Below are 20,168 nucleotides of genomic sequence, written 5' to 3'. Positions count from 1 at the left end.
TTTAAACCCAACCTGGATCAGACCTCCTGCACCTGCTATTTGCATCCAAGAAAAAGTTGTCATTAGCACCAATACAAATAGCAGGCATAGAGGACCACAGCATGAATTAGGTCAAGTCCAATTCATTCATTCATTCATTCATTCATTTTTTAAAAATATATACTTTCAATGTACCAAATGTACATTTTAATCCTGATCTCCTTACCAGTACTCTTCGCCACCTGTCATGCATTTTTCATAAACGGGTCCTTCCAGCTCCCTGAGGCTAGGGAAGATGGCTTCATGATTGATTATGATAGTTTTGATGACCTCGTTGACATGAGCCTGGCAGGACACTGGATCCTGCCCATCTGGAATATGCATCAAAGTTGGTCCAAAGCAGATGGCCAGGTTGTAAGGATCCATCATGTTCTCATCGCTGTACTGTGACAAGCTGCAAAGACAAGCAACCCACAGCAGCATCACCAAGCCATCAACTATTAAACACAAACAGGAGCTCCACAGGCATTTCCTCCAGATGAGTGAAGGGCAGCCATTGCAGATATCAAGGGTCAAGTGGCGCCCCTCCCTTACTGCCCAAGGACTGGGTTTGAACAGGAAAGAGAGAGGAGGAGGAGAAGTGAAAAGGAAGGCAGTTTACAAGGGAAGGGAATTTACGGCTCCATTAAATAGTAAGCAGCGGGTGAAAAGACTCACTGGTTGAGGAAAGCAAAGAGATATCTCATGACAATGATGACGGCCCGTGGCAAGGTAATAACGATTTGCTGGATCTGGTGCACTCGTTCTGCAACGCTTTCAATTTCTGCAACATAAGAACGTACAGCAGTCCATTGAGGTTCACAATCAGGCACACACAATTAGCAGACCAACTCCAAGGAGTTTTGTTGCTCATGTTTCTCTTACAGACGCAAGCAGGGATAGTTGACTTCAGCCCTCAACAGCTATTTCCTGCACCTGCCTCTATCTGTGAGATATGTACTTGATTTTCACATTTGAGGGCATAAACTTTAAGGAGGAGGAGGAGGAGGAGGAGGAGGAGGAGGAGGAGGAGGAGTTTGGATTTGATATCCCGCTTTATCACTACCCGAAAGAGTCTCAAAGCGGCTAACATTCTCCTTTCCCTTCCTCCCCCACAACAAACACTCTGTGAGGTGAGTGGGGCTGAGAGACTTCAGAGAAGTGTGACTGGCCCAAGGTCACCCAGCAGCTGCATGTGGAAGAGCGGGGAAGCGAACCCGGTTCACCAGATTACGAGTCCACCACTCTTAACCACTACTGGGGCTCCACCCAAACAAAGTGCACCGAAGTCTGATAACAAGCCCGATAAGAGGTCTTATATATGCTTACCCTGGAGAACAGAACAATGATTTAAAGCTGTGGGAGGATACCTCAATAGTACATACTGGGTGTCGCAAGTCTATCAAATGCTTTTTTCAGGAAAACTCCCAACTATCATCAGTGGGGCTCACTCATTTACAAGTACAGTGGCCAGCTACAACTGTGGGCTTTATTTTCCAGAGGACTTCCAACAAAAGAGGACAAAATTGAGTATTGGGGTGGAATCTATAACTAGAGGGGGAAAATTTTTTGCAGCCTGGAGATGGACTTTGCATTTTGACAGTTCTATCATTTCCAGCAACAAGGGAATACAGTGGTACCTCTGGTTGTGGACAGGATCCGTTTCGGAGCTCCAGTCAGATCATGAGGTTTCCACAACCGCATGCATGCGGTGCAGTAGAGCGCTTCTGCGCATGCAGCGAAACCCGGAAAAATACTTCTGGGTTTGCCACATTCGCATCCTGAAGGATACGCAACCGAAGGTGTGCGTATCCAGAGGTACCACTGTAGACACTTGAGCTTCAATTGATACTTTTACCTAACACACCAAGCAAAATTCATTTCTAGCTTTGTTGCTGTTGCTCTGTTCTCTGCCTCATAAGGAACCTGTGGGCTTTGCTTAAGGCGTGGGACAAATCTGGGTAAACAGCCTGGTTTTGGTTTGGTTGTTTTTTTAAAAAAAGGGAGGAACAACTATTGCTTCTCTATCACAAAATCTGTCCTAGGTGTATAGCCAGGTTTCTGCAGCGCCTATCAGACTCTCAGTCTTAAAAGTGAGACTACAAACTGATCTTGTGGCTACAACACTCAATCTGACTTCTGTACTTTTTCATTTTCCTTGTGTTTTCCCCTCCTATGACATTGTGTAACAAGTTCCCTGAGGCAACAATTTTGTTGCACTGACTGATCATTGGGGGGGGGGGATAGAGAACTAATGCAGGTGTGTGTGAAATGGAAGGATTGAGACTCTGAATAGAAGTATTCTTCGTTGCTACATCTTGCTGGAGTGCCATATTTCTTGTGTCAATAGTAAAGTCATTCTCTAAGTTCCTATCCTTATATAGTTAAAACACCATCCATACACGAGGGAAGTATCAGGTTAGGGAATACCCTTTTGAAGAAGTACCAAAAAAAAAACACCCTACTACGATCCGGTGGAGACCAAGTATGCGCAATGGGCAAGGCATGTCAATTGCCGGGGGGGAGGGTCAAAACCAGGCATAGGCAAACTCGGCCCTCCAGATGTTTTGAGACTACAATTCTCATCATCCCTGACCAGTGGTCCTGTTAGCTAGAGATGATGGGAGCTGTAGTCCCAAAACATCTGGAGGGCCGAGTTTGCCTATGCCTGGTCAAAACCAAAGAGGGAGGTAACAGAATGGAGTATTCTGTGTTTAGGCATAGCACTGCACACTGCAACCTTTTGTTGCAGGTTCCACTTGTATATACAAGATTTGGGACAAAACGTTCAGCCCAGCTTTTTCAGCAATTTGAGGCTGAGGCAGAAACAGCACAGTCTCAAAGCTTGTGTTTTCCGCAGGGATGGGAGTAAAATCCAATAATCACTTCAGGATACTTAGTGTTTTTGTTGTGAACATACCTGAATATGTTCTGCCCACATTAGAGATTGTAAATTACGTAACTCTACGGCCAATTTTGAGCATTCCATTTTAGAATCAATTTCTGACCCTTCTTGTAATATACAGTGGTACCTTGGGTTACAGACGCTTCAGGTTACAGACTCCGCTAACCCAGAAATAGTACCTCAGGTTAAGAACTTTGCTTCGGGGTGAGAACAGAAATCATGCGGCGGCGGCACGGCAGCAGCAGGAGGCCCCATTAGCTATAGTGGTGTCTCAGGTTAAGAACAATTTCAGGTTAAGAGTGGACCTCCAGAACGAATTAAGTTCTTAACCCGAGGTACCACTGTATCTTTGTTTTCTTTTGACTTTCTGATGTATATAAACAGCTCTAAAGTGAATTATTGAATTTTATTTTTGTTCCCATTACTTTCCTGTTCTTATTTTGTTTGGTTATGTTATTTGTAGAAATAAAAAACTTTTCTGGAAGGGGGGCAGGATTTTGTGACATATTGGTTGGTCCTAATAAAGACATTGTCCAACTGTGGATTTTTTTCCCTATGGAGCCAAACAGCAACCTTTCCTTTTAAAGTATGCAATGTAAGTATACTTGTTCAGCTACTGTATATTTTCCCCAGGAGGCCCTAGGATTCATTAACAAAAGACATTTTGTGCATTAATATTGGTTCAAAAAAAGTAAAGAATAATTTTAATTTGAAAAATTAATTTGAAAAAGTCAAGCTATGATTTATTTTATTTAAATCTTTTTTTCCATACTGCATTTAGAACATAATGGTTATCAAAACAGCTAACAATAAATAAATGATATGTAAAAAATATTCACAAGCTGGCTTTATGAATATAAAAGAGCCCTTATTCAAAAGCAGCTTGAACATTGGTATGCAATTTTAATTGGTCCATCTTGACTGGGCACTGCATGGCATTAGGTTGCATGAATTTGTATTCATATTTGCTGCTGTTCTCCACATGAGAGTTTCATGCAAATTCCAGTCTTCATTCCAGCCCAAGTGACAGGGAACTTCCTGTTTGTTTCGAGAGGGAGCCTTCCCTCCCAACCACATAATAAACAGTGGATTATGTGGCACTGCAGACTCTCAGGGCATGCAAATGCCCTGTGACATCCACAACGTTCTATGCTGCCAAAAGTCTCTCAGCTTAAGTTAGCACCGGCCAAGGGAAATCAAATCAGCTTTCTGTTGTGCGGCAGTCTGCAGTTTAAGCTCCAGAGAAAAGAAGGCTGCTCTGCACTCTGTAAGCCTTTCTTCCTTCGCAGCCGTATGAGATGATAAGCTGAATTTTTTTTTTAAAAAAAAATTGGCTCTAACCTTTTACATTTTTTGCTCAAACCGGATGGTGGGAGTTCGGGTGGGAGCAGCTCTCAAACATGAAATATCCGCTCTTCCATTTAAAACAGTGTCAGAATATAATACACCGCATAAATCTGTTACACTGAAATTATCACACACACAGGGCCCTGAACCAATGTGGAGTGCTCCTGGCCAGTCTTCCAATGAGTCAGTCATGCACTCTTCCAGGATATTCCGTTAACACAGACACACCTTCTGCTTCCCCCTGAAGAGGCACTCCATGGCTACTGTGCATGCTCCTCCTAACTGGGCTCTTAAGGGCAGTTGTTCCCCTGTTTTTTTCCCTAAAGGGTTTTTCTTTTTGTATTTCTGAAAATTTTGGCATTTCCCCAAGCCTGCTAATACCCCACTCTCATTTCTCAGAGGACCCATTTTTGCTACATTGCTGTTGGCACTCAGCACCTGGGTTCCCTACTAGATGAAAGAGAGAGAGAGAGAGAGAGAGAGAGAGAGAGAGAGAGAGAGAGAGATAACACTACAGTACTGATTCCATTTGATACTCCCTGGCAATGTAGTAGAAAAGTCGGGGCAGAGAATAGTTAGGAGAGGAAGCAACCAGAATGTAAAGGAAGAAAAGTGGACCTACTATTGTTGCTAGAACATGGTTTTCTAATACTAATAACAATAACAATTTTATTATTTATACCCCACCCATCTGGCTGGGTTGTCCCACCCACTCTGGGTGGCTTCCAACACATATAAAAACACAGTAAAACACCAAACATTAAAAACCTCCTGATACAGAAGTAAATGAGAGAACAACAGATACCATGACTTGCACTGTTCACTGGCATGGTTCATTACAAATCACTGACTTGTACTTACTTATAGTAGAGATCAAGTCTTGAAATCTTTCCTTAGGAAAGAGTGGATTTTCCAGTCCTCGGAAATACAGCTTTAAGACCCCAGCAACAGAATTAATGTCACGTTCATTTTGATCGTCAGCAAGGGGATCTTCACCTGGATGAATAAATAGAAGAGTTTGGATTTGATATCCCGCCTTTCACTCCCCTTCAGGAGTCTCAAAGCGGCTAACATCCTCCTTTCCCTTCCTCCCCCACAACAAACACTCTGTGAGGTGAGTGGGGCTGAGAGACTTCAGGGAAGTGTGACTGGCCCAAGGTCACCCAAGCTGCATGTGGAGGAGCGGAGACGCGAACCCGGTTCCCCAGATTAGGAGTCTACCGCTCTTAACCACTACACCAAACTGGCATTAAATTCTACTTCTGGATTAGGCAGAAAATCCAGATTACTTAATAAACAAAGGGAAAGATCAGAGTAATTCTTTCATCCAGTCATTTAATACAATATTGTTTTAAATGGCATGGCACTAGCTTATAACACATCAGAGGTTACTGACATCAGGATAATGTGGAGTCATAGAGAAAATTTTAAGCCATTTGATATTCTTTCAGCCTCCCTATTTTACGGATGATTCATGAAGGTACTGAATTTTTCCATGTATAAGACAATGCTTTTTGTTACATTTATTTATTCAAAAATTTGGGGGGGGGTATCTTATACACAATGGTGAATGCATAGTAGTTTTAAAAAACAACACTACTTATATTCCCATGACTGCTGTGAAGAAGTTGTAGCCACTGTCCTTTCCAGGTGCCCAGCTTGAGCGATCTCCCCAAAAAAGCTCAACAACTTTTCAGGTGCTGGCGGTCCACTGCTGCCCCCCCCCCGGCACCATTGAGGGTTGCCATAATGGTGCCAGTGCTTTGAATTTTTAAATAAAATATCAAAGTTGTTCTGTTTGATGTTTAAAATACTGATTTCTTAATTTGGGGTTCCAAAAAATAAGGGTTTTGTTATACATGGGGGTGTCTTATTCACAGAAAAATATGGTAACTCTGCTCAGCATGTAATATGCCCAATAGTTTAAGAGTTTGGTCTTATGAAACAATATAGACAACAAACTGCTGTGAACAGAATTTCATCATAACTTGATTATAACATAGCTAAATATTATAGATACAGGGATGGAAGATAACTTAGTTCAGTCTTTTTTTTTTTTAAGCAAACTGACTTAATTTGTACCTTCTGAACTAAACATGCATGGATTAGAGTGTAGTTATCCATCAGATTTTAAACTTCTCTGACTTTAGTATTTGGCTCCAAACACGCATTAAAAATATGTACCATAGGATAAAACATGACAGGAAAACGCACACTGAAGTATTTATCTTTCATTTGCGGATGTTAACATCTGGTCGTATTTTATATTTCTGAAAGAAACTTGCCTAGAATGGAATAGATATTTATAACACTCATTTTATAAGAAGAAGAAAAGACATTCTGCATAGGGTCAAGACTTGTGTCTTCTTGGTTGGGCTGAATTCTGGCACTGAAAACAGCTTATGAGGCTTTCGCTTAAAAAAACTTGTGCCAGTAAAAGGCTTTGAAAGATCCAGACGTGAAACAGTATTCACATGTTGCAATCTGGGCTAGAACATTCTGCTATGTGGGAAATAGAATACAACAGATACTTGACTGCATCACCCTTCTGGCCTGCTCTCTGCAGCCTCTTCCTGCTTTTGTATTGCACTACAGGGTGGAACAGCTTCACATCATTTTGTGAGAGACACAGACTTCTCACATACCTCTCTCAAATGAGTTCTTGATATCATTGACTTCAACCTGAGATCCAGGAACTCTAAAAATACCCTGTTGTTGTAGACCTGGACATAAAACAAGAGGTAAAAGAAAGGCTTACTGCAGTATTTTGAATATCAGTCATTTATTTCAATTTAGAATATCAGTCGTTTATTTCCACTGCAAACCGCCCTGAGAGCTCCAGGTATGATGCGGTATATAAATTCAACAAATAATATAATAATAATGCTGAAAGAATAAAAATATAATTGAGAAAAATGTAAATTAGGACTGATTTTCACTTCTAAATGCTCTAGTACTAGGGAAGGCAACTGAAGGCTCAGATGTTATCCGCAGTCCACCAAGGATTACACCCAGCCTACAAACCAGTGAATGTTGTTTGGTGGGTGTCAGGGCGGGTGTTGAGAGCAGATCAGCAACAACTCACAAAGCGCCAGTGAAATTAATTCTTTATTCAAAGAAACAAAACAGCCCAGTACACTGGTGCCTCGCAAGACGAAAATAATCCGTTCCGCGAGTCTCTTTGTCTAGCGGTTTTTCCGTCTTGCGAAGCAACCCTATTAGCGGCTTAGCGGATTAGCGCTATTAGCGGTTTAGCGGCTATTAAAGGCTTAGCGGCTATTAAAGGATTAGCGGATTAGCGGCTAAAAGGCTATTAGCGGCTTAGCGGCTTAGAAAAAGGGGTGGGGAAGCGGGGAAAAATCGGAACACTCGCAAGACGTTTTCGTCTTGCAAAGCAAGCCCATAGGAAATTCGTCTTGCGAAGCAGCTCAAAAACGGAAAACCCTTTCGTCTGGCGGGTTTTCCGTCTTGCGAGGCATTCTTCTTGTGGGGCACCACTGTATATGTTGCCCCAATGAGGCAGTTGCAATGACTGAAGGTCCCCGCCTTCCCATAGCTCTCTATGCCTCCCCCTCCCCCGGTCCTTCCCAAGTAATCTGAGACTCCGATGCCTTGTCTGTCTCTGCTCTACTCTCTTCACTTCCCTGTGAGTTAGGAGAGACTGGAGGGAGGGGAGCTGGTCGAAGCAGGAGGAGGAGACTCCCTGGATTCTGCAGCAGCCTGTGTCATCTCTGCCTCTTGGCCCCCTCTGTTCTCCAGCCTCCGCTTCTGCTTCTGGCCTGCTCTCTGCAGCCTCTTCCTGCTCACTAAGTCCTATTATCTCTTCACCTTCCGACACACCCTCCTCCCAGTCTGCTCCCTCTTCTCCCTCTGACCACTCATCATCGTCCCACCACGAATCCTCTGGCTCTGAGCCTTCTTCCCTTGGGGGTTCTTCAGCTGGTGCCTCGCACCATTCCTCTGCATCCAGCTAGTCCATGACAGCTGATAGGGGAGAAAGAGAATTTTTCCCAACAGAGAAAACCTTGAATAAGCTGCATATGGTTAATGGGCCTTACATCACCTACCCTGCACAACACTGATACTTTATCATGATCTTGGATACACCGCAATAGATGGAAAGGCATTAGTTGATTTCTTTCACAAGTGTCTGGACTGAGGTCCACAAAAGCCAGGAAGAGCACATACAACCCAATAATTTATCACACACAAAATGTTATTATGTTGATGCTAAATCAATGCTATATAAAATAACAATAATTAAGACTCAGGCCCATATGATTAAGCAACAAAACAGGCCTATCTGTTTGCATTTCAGACAGAAGAAATTCTTGAACAGAGAGTTTTTTAGAAAAACTATAGCCAACGGGGAGGCTACCAAAAGAACTTACCATATAAGTTGATGTACCGAATGCAACTTTCGACCACAAGTGGAATAGCCTGTCCTGAATCCTTTGAAATAACAATCAAATAAAGAAAAATTGAGCGTACTGATTTGATGAAGTCAGTGCTTTAGAAAACACATTCTAGCAAAGATTGCACAAAAAGTCTCAGGTTGGGAAAAGAGCACCATTAGTTTAATCATAAGAGTTAGCAATAAATTAAGAGAACAATCGCTGCAAGTTTTTGAAACAGCGCTTCACATATCCTACATACTGCCAGCTTTGAGAAAAATCATAAATTAGAAGCTGGTCCCTGGAATCAAGCTGATTTAGTCTGAAGCTACGTATGGAGTATTATGCAGCTGGATCATAACTATCACTTTACAGAAATGTAGCTATGAGCCAGGCCTTCTGTAAAAATGCACTATTGCTTGGTTGTACCATTCAAATGTTTTCAAACCAAGAACTGTTGCCTAGAGGCAAACATTTTTGAAATGCTAGCCTGATTCAGAGGAAGGCAAGGGGAAAAGTTATCCTTGCATGAGTTTTGGCTTTCGTATCCATCACTAAAAACTTAATGTGAACTATAAGAGTGTAGTGTATTTTTGGCAAGGGATTACAATTGTTTCCCTTAAATTTAGATTATGTTCATATTATATAAACATATATGATTTTTTTTCCCCAGAAAGGGGGGGCCTCTTCTAGTAAATACCTGGTTTCTGGTTCGAGCATTCCTTCTTCCTCTGATAAGCAAACAAAGCAGCAAAGTAGGGAAAAAAGAAAAGGTTAAGCAAGAATAAGATCAGTTAAAGTAAGCATAACTTCCAGAGGCTATGAAAGCTCAAATGCAATGGCAGCTTAGAAGGATCTAGTTGAAGCTCCAACACCCCATATAACTGCTTAGTATGCAATCTCTTGTCCTCAGTGACCAACTTTCAGATTACTCTTATAATAATTTATTGCATTCTCCTCATCCCCATATTTAGTTCTTCCAACAGATCCCCCCTCCTCAGACCTCCACATTCACAGGCATCAGCAGCAAGACTATCTCATAGCCCTGCTGGCAAGAAAGTGAAGATTTTGCCTGTCAAGTTATGGGCATGCCTTAGTTGGCACTTGGAAGTTTGTTTCTGTGACACATTTCTTCCTCTTTGTGGGTGGTTTGGATTATTATTTTTTGCTGCTCTGGTTTAATTTTTATATGTGCATTGTTTTATATTTATATTTTAGTTTGACATTTTGTAAGCTTCTTTGAAGGCCTTCTGTGTGGAAAACAATGTAAAGTATTAATATCGTTGTCACGCTGGCCACGTGACCCGGAAGTGTCTCCGGACAGCGCTGGCCCCCGGCCAATAGATGTGAGATGGGCGCACAAACCCCAGAGTCTGGCAAGACTGGCCCGTTCGGGCAGGGGTACCTTTACCTTTACCTTTATACATAAAGCAAACCTTTCATAATGGGTAGATATTTCTTTGTTGTTGTTTCCTGTGGCTGAGACCCATAATGAACATACCTCAACTTTTTCTTTTTAAAAAAGGAGCATACTTTAGGATGTACTTAACCATCCATTTTGCCACATAGGGCATAAGAAATAATCACAGGAGAACATATAGAATTATCACCTCAGAGTAATATTTCTCTCTCTGGAGTTATTAAGAAAACTCAGTTTAAATGGAGGCAAGCTTTCTTTTTCTTCTTACCCTGAAGCAGCCACTGCTTCTAGGAAAACATAGAGCGGCTTCTTTGGTTTGACACTGCAATCTTATTGCTTGAAAATTCACCACCACTAGTTTCCTTCAGGAATATCTTTACTGGAAGTGGGTCAATCCTTTTCAGATAGATTTCTAGTGGCATTAGTTCCTTTGGCGCAACACTGAATATGTTGATTTAATTAATAATTAAAATATAAAGCTTAAAGTAACTGGAATAATTTTTAAAAATACATTTGATAGCCCTACCATGTTTATAATCACTAGAAGGAACCAGCTAAAAAGTAGTGGCTGGTCAGTTTCAGGTGTGGTTGGATGAAGCAAATTATCTTGGCCTATTTCATAGTGGTTCTAGAGTTTGTTTTTGTACTGGAATGGCTTTTGTTTGCCCAAAGTGATGACTTTCATGAGGAGAAAGACTGGGGGAGTGCAACATTGCTTATTCTTCTTGATCTCTCAAGTGGCATTTGATACTATTGGTGTCACTCTATGACTTGGAGGCCCTGTTATATGATAGTTCTTCACCTACTTACAGGGCCAGTTCCAGAAAGTCCTGTGTGTCAACCCATTCGTCATATAAAAAAATAATCATGAGACTCTACCCTTGAAGGTATCCACAGTTTCACTTTTTGGGTGGCTGGTGGCTGAACATTATACATCTGAATGGTTTGAAGCGGTGGCAGTGTTAGATATTGGGGCAAGCAGTAACAACATGTTAATCGGTACATTGCTCTGGGAGTTGTGAAGCCCCTCACACCAAATGGCTGAACTAGCACAAAATGGCTTCGTTCACGAACATTTTGACTGCTCAGGGAACTCATGCCTCACAGTTCCTGTCCAGGTTTTGTGACAGCACTGATCTTTATGCATGGAGCTCTTCCATGAAAGGAGAGAGCATGGTCAAAGTTGGCAAGACTCTTTCTGGTGCAGTTTGCTCAGAGAGGTGATAGGTGCAGGGTTGGGCACGGCTGCTGATGTGGCTCCTTCCACGGCTTTATTCAGCACATGGAGAGGGGTTGTGTCAACCCCTCAAAGGTGACTGAAGACGGCATAGGCAATGGACCACGCAATAGGAAATTAATGGAAAAGGGTAGGTGGAGAACGAGGGCTTGAAGTCAAGCTAGAGGAGACAGGGATGACAAAAGGAACTTCCTTGAGTTCAGGTGGTACCATAAATAGGAAGTGGGCAGGGAAGAGAGAGAGCTAGGCATTAACAAGAAGGAAGGTAGCTCAAAGAAGTGGGGGAAACTCAACTGTGATGTCACATCCTGATTTTACTTATTCCACAAAGATCTCAGAGCAGCTTATATATGGGTCCTCACGTGGCCTTGCACCCAGACAGCTTTAAAGGGACACACCTAGTTAGTAGAATTGAATTGGGTGCCTTCACACTTCTCTCTGGGATTTACATTAGACCCTGTGGTGGCAAAGTCCTGAGAGCAGGACAAGCTCTTCGACTTGACTTGATTAATATGCACCATAGACTTTTATAGCTGTCCGCTCCCCATGTACATACACAAAATCAGAGACAAGACTACTGGAGTCAAGACTACTGGAGCCATTAAAAAAGCAATTTGCTCCTGTGCTGGAATAATAGTAATGGGAAAGCTAAAATGTGTTTCTCTTTGCAATAATCAGTACTGCTTTAAAGAATACAAATCTTTCTAAATTCCTAAATCAGCATCCTATTTTTAAGCTGTGCCTAAGGCACAAAACTGAATGCTGAATGGAGATTGACTCCAAAATGGCAGCAATTCTTCAGCCCACTCAAAGCTTCTATTTCCTCAATGTCTGTTACACCATAGCTCTTTCCAAATAGCAGCGAGATCAATGCATCTTCTTCTGTAGCACTCAGTGCAATCCCGGATGTTGTGCATATTAATCTTTTATGGGATGGAGTGGGGACGTAAAAATGAGCCTGCCAAATGCTTATTTAAAGACACGCACAACTTTGCTGAACAGTTTTAACACAACTATTTTAGGCTCATGTAAATAAAATACTGAAAATACCTAGCTTGTCATTCAGTTAGCCATACACAGGACAGGTATGCAGAAAGCTCCTGCCATCCCACTCAATCCTTACAAACTGTGAGCCAAAGCTTGTTATTTCTTTTTTCTCACAGCCATTGGAGAACAAGTTACTGAAATATTATTATTATTATTATTATTATTATTATTATTATTATTATTATTATTATTAATATCCAGGGCTTTTTCTAGCCGGAATTCACTGGAACTCAGTTCCAGCATCTCTTAGGTGGGCGGCATTGCCATTCTAAGAGAACAACAGAGGTGTTCATGATGTATTCTGGCACTTTTTTTCCTAGGAAAATAGCACTGACTTTATTATTCTTTAAAGGTGGACATCCAGAATTTTCCAGAAGTAGGGAGTAGGAAGGGTGCCTCAACATGGGTCAAACTTTCTCTCCTCTGTCACTTTACTTCAAAACAAACATTCAGGAGTTTTCTGCCTGTGGAATAAATCGTTGACTATACATTTTGTTTCTGCTAATAGCATCTTGCCTTTCTTAAATTACAAAGAGCCATATCAGTCTGAGCACCCTAATCTTTTAAGGATTTTTGTTTAACTCTGATCCACTGCAAATCTCTTTTAACGGAAGGCAGGCATGCTGCATTTAAATTCCAGGATGTTCATATAAACAGCAGCTTATAAAACCTCGGTAGTTCTGCCTGCAGTGATAAGATATGGCAGATTGCAATTAGCATGCTGACAGGCACAAAGAGTGTTGCGATTCCATACTGTTCCACAAGGGTCATTACACTTATCTCATCCCTCCCAGTTGGCACAAATAGGAGTGATGTGCCTCACTATTGCAGTAAGGAGGAGCAACAGCCACCAATAGAAATTGTCACTGAGGCAGAGGCATACTAACCACTTTAATGGTGTGATGTGCAGTGCGTGGGAAAGGCCAGGTCCGAGAGAAGGAAACAGGTCAGCAGTTAGAAGAGAAAAAATGCTACCATTACATCCACAGTGTCCACAGATTCTCACTGTTAGACAGCAAGTACCTTAATGAATGTTTCCATATTGCCGTTAAAGAGTTTATGATTATAGACTGAGAGAGGCCTAGGTCTCCTCATTTTCTGTGGCTTAGGGGGAAGACATGGGGGCCTGAGAAAAATGGAACAAAAGAGATCAACAAAACATCAACTTGAATACAATGGCAGGGAAAGATTTCAAAGACTGCAAATAAAAAAGAGCTAGAAGGGGAAAGGTCACTGTGAGGACGAGTGCATTGGCTCCAACCATATTAGGTGACCATTACCACCTTGATATATTCCTCATATATCTGTCATTTTAAATATCAACGTGGGGAACCTAAGACATGGACTCACCTGTATCTCATGGGTACAATGCCAACTCTCCACACCGAAAGAAGAGGGGAGGATACAGGGCAAGAGAGAGCCAAGAAGCAACAATGGGTATGAAGACAGACAGGACAAGGAAGTGGGGGGAAGTAGAGACACAGGAGCTTGTCCATACTTTTATGGATAACTTGTAGTAAAACTCACTTGGGACTGTGCGTTGAGGTCAGCAATAGGCAAATGCTTTCTGCACTGAAAGAGGTTGTACTAGATGACCCTTCCCTTCCAACTCTACAATTCTATTATTCTGTGTGTGCCCCAGTTTCTAGAGACCCAAGCCTTTGTCAGCTTGTCTTTTAAGGTAGCATCTTTCATTTCCAAAGGATCATCATCAGTTTTGCACACAGAATTTATTTATTATCATACTTACCCACGCTGGCTGGGACTGCTGGGAGTCCAGCAACATGTGGCCCTTCAGATGTTCAGCAGTCCCAGACAGCATGGCCAAGGGGTAAATATGATGTCAGGTGTAGTCCAACAGTATCTGGAGGGCCACGGACACCTCCCTTCTGAACACAGTATGGCTGACTTTTCCTTTTCAACACTTCCCTGGGGGAGACCACTGGCATGGCCTAGCAATCCATTGCATAAAACAAACTGCTGACCTGGCAGGGACACATTCCTGACTCCCAGTGTAACTTTGGAAGCATTCAGTAAGCTTTGCCTAAGAGTGGGAGGAGGTGGCAGCCGCAGGCCCTAATACTCTGATTGAAAGACTTTACAGAAATTCTAATTATATAAACTTGTTGGAAGGCACTGGAACAATAATAGCAATGGACAGGCCTCTTTGGCGATAGAGGCCACAAGCAAGGTGGAAATGAACCGCTTTTGACAGCTGGAGAAGATGGTGCGAAGGTCTGAACTGGGTGCTGCCTCTATATGTGTGGAAGGAATACCCCTTGGAGAAAGATGGGGAAGCTGTGCATGTTCAGGTGTTTTATTGTGCCCTTAGTGCCCCTGAAGTTCAAATAGTTTGGATATTTTATCATGTATTTTAAAAACATAACCAACTCTAAGCAGGATAAAAACACTATGAGACAGAGTATACAGTTACGATTGCCAGGAATGCTGCAGTGCAGAAATAGATCTGTTCTTTTTAGGGGTAAATTCTGAATTTGGATTCAGTCCCACAGCCTACCACGGTTCTGGCATTTTAAGGTATTGTGCAAATTCTGTCCCATACGTGCCATTGTTATCCCTGGCTATAAAAGGACAGTCTCACTGAGAGAATATAAAGCGTTATACCTCTTTACAGTAGCTTGGAAATTAAAATTCATTTGCAGCCGATTAGAAAGGCTGTTTTTCTCAGTCTGCACTGACCAGCATGATATGCAACCCAGTATTTCACATGCTTGGCTGGAAAAAGAGCTTCTCATGCGAAGGGGGCTACAGTCTAACAGCCATCGATGCTAGCATTTGCAAAATTGTTTTCTCGATTTCTTCACTAGTACTGCAGTTTATTAAACACTGAGGCAGTGCTATGTTTTTAAAAAATGAGTTTGACAGCCCAGCTGTCCTGTATATCAGAGTCCTATATCCTACTGTTATGCATCATGACAAAATTCTTGCAGCTGAGCTGAAAAGCAATTGCAGCATTTCTTTGGGAGTTCTTCAAGCAATGGAGAAAACCTCCCTCTCTGACCTCTACCTTCTTCCTCCTCAGCTGAAAGCATGCAACCATTTTAATTATTCTTCAAGACTGCGCCAAAATGACCGGCTTCAGCCCTGCAGGGTGCTATGCTGTGCAGACTTAAGAAAGCTGAAGGGTGAGCAGAAGCTGCCTTTTGGTGCAAGGATAAAAATCTGTGCTCTGCGCAGCCCCTTGAGCAAAGTGAATTTCAGAGGTTCAGAGCTTGTTCTTCTACAGAAACAAAAGAAGAAGAAGTCATCTGTACAGAGCCATCGTCACTCAGGTCACAGAGTGACACATTCTTTTATGAAGCAGGCATCTGAAAAGCTAACCACTGAACCTAGCAGGTAAATATTTGGGGCAAAACTTCCTGTCCTCCACTGAAGCTTTTAAATCAGGGGAAAAAACCTTTAGGGGACACAGATGTCATGGCTCCCAACAGACCTGACATAGCTGGTAACAAGTGCAGCAATTACTCAGTCCTCTTTCTTTTGGAACCACACTGGTAGCAATGGAGCCTGGCAGCAAACAAGAACTGTAGCAGCACTACCTGCCTGTTCCAATGCAGGTACCACTAATCTGGCCAGGAAGTAACAAGAGCAAAACACTGCCTGTGTGGGACTGTCAAGAATCATCAGCGCTACCAGCTTCTACAGATTTAACAGCTACAACTTCTCTCAAGGATCCTTGAAAACTAGAGCACTGGCGCGTGGGTGGGGGCACTAGGGATCTCTTGACAAACCAGTATCAGCTCAGTTAAAAACACCACCGCAACCCCCAGATGCCCTTATAGGTAACTACAACAATTAAGTCAGTTTAAAACTGAGGGAAGTTTGTAACGTAAAAATTATTGGAATGGGAAAGGATTATTGTAGTCACAGGGGAGAGTGTGGCAGGGGGAGAGACAGAGAGAGGAGTAAGTGAATTGAGATTATAGGATAAAATGATGGTGAGGGGAGGGGGTGAAAGACAGGGCAGCACACAGGGACAGTGCATTTCAAACCTCCCAACGTGTTGTTGTTTTTTTGTAAATGCTCCTTACACTAAATAACTTTGGTCAACCTTATCATACAGAACACGCACACTTCTAAATATATGTATTTCACCTTGTTACACAATATATGTCCCTCCCTTCATCTCTCCCATTCAATCCTTCCCCAAGTGGCTTTTCATCGCCACTGCCTGCTGCTGCTGAATGATCTTTTCATTGCTTAACTGAATCAGGTTATGCTCTCTTGCCAATTTCTGTCAGCAGCTCTCCTTTTCTCGGTTTCCTAGACTCTGCTTATCCTTCTGAAGTGACTTCTTTCCCTTCAAACGCCCTTAGATTTTTCCTCACTCTCCCTTACCACAATTATCCAATATTTACGTTTATTCTCAATGCCTATCCTTCCCTATTTTTTTGTTACGGAGAAGGGATCATTTAGGAGACACTCCATGCCAAAAGGTAAGAGGAGATCAATCCAAGAGCTGGATGGATTGATGGATATTCTGCCCCTGAATGAATATCGGCAAGCAAGGGAGGTCCTGGCAGTTAGGCCAAGATGGCTGGTCAGTGTCATAAACAGACTAGAAATAAGCTCCAATATATCCATGGAGACACTGCAATGCACCGAGCTGACACAGCATTCCTCATGATTTCAGAGCCAGTCAGCTAAAAATTACACTGCAGGAAAAACAAGGGCCTGTTTGTCATATTTCTAATTAATCCATTTAGGGAATGCAGATAAGAGGAGGCCCCTGGAGCAGGGTGTTGCCCCTCCACAGCACAATGGCTAAAGGATTCCACCACACAAAAATCTGTTTATTGCAGATGCATTTTAAACCCAAGCAAATCCATCTTGCAGTAGCAATACCAACTAGCCTCCAGAATGCAATATTAAATTTATATATATATAGTTTCCACTTACCTGGTTGTACCGCATTCAGCTCTTTCACCTGGGGTGGGGAAGAAATCACACATTAATTCCATCTTTGTTTGCATAATATAAAAGGTCACAGCTATTTGGTATTTTTTTAAAAAATCAGGGGCAGGGGAAACTGTTTTAACGTTAATCAACAAGTTAACTGCTCATACATGGCAAGTGAGAAATTGCAAGGGTCTGAAGACATTACATTTTACTCATAAAACCTCAGTTTACAATTAATTTACATATTAGGGAGTGTATCCAACTAAGTTCTACTCCGAGTTGACCTACAGAAATTAATAAACTTAAATTGGTCTTCTCCATTAATTCCATTTCTACTCTGAGCAGGGAATAGTGTTCAATACAATCCCTTGACTGCCGAAAGCCATCTTACAAGTCAAGAACCATGTTGACTTGAGAGCATCTCTACCCTTCCCTACTCCAATCAATTATCTCAGGATGATGCTCAGAGGCATTCGGAGCGTGTTTCTTTCTTGAATCATAATCTCAGACGTCAGCATTGCTCCTTGCATCTTTCCAATAGCAAGATTCAGACGCAGGGAGGATCATCTTTGTGGCTGCACAGAATCATAGAATTGTAGAGTTTGAATGAGCCACAAGGGTCATCTAGTCCAACCCCCTGCAATGCACAAATATTTTGCCCAATGTGGGGCTCGAACCCACATCCCTGAGGTTAAGAGTCACATGCTCTACCAACTGTGCTATCCAACTGCTGAAGACCTACTGCCTTCTAAAGCCATACAATATAGCTAGCTGGAGTTAAGGGGCCAGCTGGGGATACAGTTGGTGAGGAGAGCAAATCTTTTAGCTGCATCTCTGGCTTTAGCATTTTGATTAGTATTATCTTCAGCTCTCTTATAGAGGCATTTTCTGCCTCGAGCCTTCAGGGATGATGTTTGTTAAGAGCTTAAATAAATTATTAAAAGATCCAGGCAGCTAGCTCTACTGTCAATGAAGTTTAGTCAATCTGCACCAGATAAAAGATCTGTGCCTCAATAGCTCTTATTTTTAGCGGTTAGAAGAGTGGGGGAATAAGGGGTGGGGGGAGGGAGATAGGGACGAGTACTGATAGGGACCACTGTCCTTGGGAATCATGCTGAAGATTATCCCATCACCTCACTGAGGATATGCTACCAGCATGAGAATTCAGGGCAGTATTTAGCGGACCAGCTTTTTCCTACAAGATATCTGCCCATTTGACTTTAACCAGACAGACTCCCATGTTTGCTGTCTTTGCCCCTTCAAAATATTTACAACATTTGGGTTTGACAAAAGGTGGCATGCCACTACATACTGTTAAAAGTGTATGCCATTCAATTTATAACTCTGTAAACAGATCCCTCATTTTCTTTGTGGAATTTCATTTGTTTTTGTTTCAAGACCAAAACTGCCTTTTTTTAAAAAAAGATGTATTCTCCCTCTCTCTCTTAATCAATACAGTGGCACCTCGGGTTACATACGCTTCAGGTTACAGACGTTTCAGGTTACAGACTCCGCTAACCCAGAAATATTACCTCGGGTTAAGAACTTTGCTTCAGGATGAGAACAGAAATCATGCTCCGGCGGCGTGGCACCAGCAGGAGGCCCCATTAGCTAAAGTGGTGCTTCAGGTTAAGAACAGTTTCAGGTTAAGAACGGACCTCCAAAACAAATTAAGTTCTTAACCCGAGGTACCGCTATATACGAAAGAAACATTTTTGGATGCAGCTCATTTCTGATTTTGCAACCTTAAAAGACTTGCAAGTTCTCTGTGTACACTTCCACTGGCAACATGAATTATGAAGAGGTGATAGTAGATAATAGTGAAAATAAGAAAACAGATGAAGTTGCCTTTGGACCACTGGCTCATCCAGCCTGATGTTCCTCCTCTAAATGCCCTAGTTAACCTGGCATCCTAAGCACAAGGTAATAATTGACTCCATTGCTCACGAAGAACATGTTGTTCGAAATGTGATGGGCTATTTATTCCTCTTAAAAATAAATAATAAACCTCCAGCGTCACTTCAGACTGGCTCTCCTGTTGTATTTATTATTTTCAGAAGCTGCCTCTACTTTTAAAAACATCTTTTTTAGCATGTGTTGGACTAGGACCTGGGAGACCAGGGTTCAAATCCCTACTTGGCCGTGAAGCTCACTTGGATGTGGCCTTGGACCAGTCACTGCCCCTCACCTAGCCTACCTCATAGAGTTGATGTGAGAATTAAATTAGGAGGGGGGAAATCGTGTATGCCACCTTGAGCTCACTGGAGGAAAATAAAGGAGTGTGGTGGAGTCTCCTTCTTTGGAGGTCTTTAAGCAGAGGCTTGACAACCATATGTCAGGAGTGCTCTGATGGTGTTTCCTGCTTGGCAGGGGGTTGGACTCGATGGCCCTTGTGGTCCCTTCCAACTCTATGATTCTATGATTCTATGAAATGCAATAAATGCAATAAATAATTTTTTATGTTTAAATTGAAGGAGCAAAGAAATCTATAAAACAGTGGAAAGAATTTTCAGAATAAAGGATAATCAGGCAATGAAACCTTTTTCCATGTGAAGTTGCAGACAGGCTTCAAGATTGTTGAAAGATCTTTTGTGAGGCACCTGAAAGGGATGTTTGTGGTGACAGCGCCAAAAATAATCAACTACTCTGCCTTTTATCCTTATATGACTCATGGCTTTTGAATTTGAACTTCCAGGTCAGATAGCGAGTGAAAGCAGATAAAGGGAATTCAGAAAGACATGACGCAATTACTGGATGAAACCATGTAAGAATACTGCAATTTTGGATGAACTAATTAACAAATAAGCTAAAGTGCACAAAAGTGCAGTCCTAAAGCCTAGCTACAGCTTCACCTGGAAAGAAGGCATCATTTGTTATCTG

At 42.1% G+C, this 20,168-nt stretch overlaps 1 protein-coding gene across 3 annotated transcripts in view; it reads right to left on the bottom strand.

The window, feature by feature from the left end:
• SRGAP3 (SLIT-ROBO Rho GTPase activating protein 3) overlaps positions 1–20,168 on the bottom strand; it is a 186,981-nt gene that overhangs the window by 21,989 nt on the left and 144,824 nt on the right. For 2 of the 3 annotated variants that reach the window (XM_082209313.1, XM_082209311.1), the window contains exons 11-17: positions 17,289–17,316; positions 13,392–13,494; positions 8,662–8,722; positions 6,916–6,993; positions 5,132–5,266; positions 697–802; positions 206–433 (exon numbers count right to left, since the gene is read on the bottom strand). In XM_082209313.1, the coding sequence (XP_082065439.1) occupies positions 206–433; positions 697–802; positions 5,132–5,266; positions 6,916–6,993; positions 8,662–8,722; positions 13,392–13,494; positions 17,289–17,316 (739 nt within the window). Of the gene's footprint in view, positions 1–205; positions 434–696; positions 803–5,131; positions 5,267–6,915; positions 6,994–8,661; positions 8,723–9,364; positions 9,396–13,391; positions 13,495–17,288; positions 17,317–20,168 lie in introns of all 3 variants that reach the window. The other variant, XM_082209312.1, reaches the window with a different exon arrangement.

Source organism: Podarcis vaucheri (assembly GCF_965113315.1).
Source record: "Podarcis vaucheri genome assembly, chromosome: 2".
Classification (NCBI taxonomy): Eukaryota; Metazoa; Chordata; class Lepidosauria; order Squamata; family Lacertidae; genus Podarcis; species Podarcis vaucheri.
The sequence above is the reverse complement of the archived record's forward strand: the minus strand, read 5'-3'. Positions and strand labels throughout refer to the sequence as shown.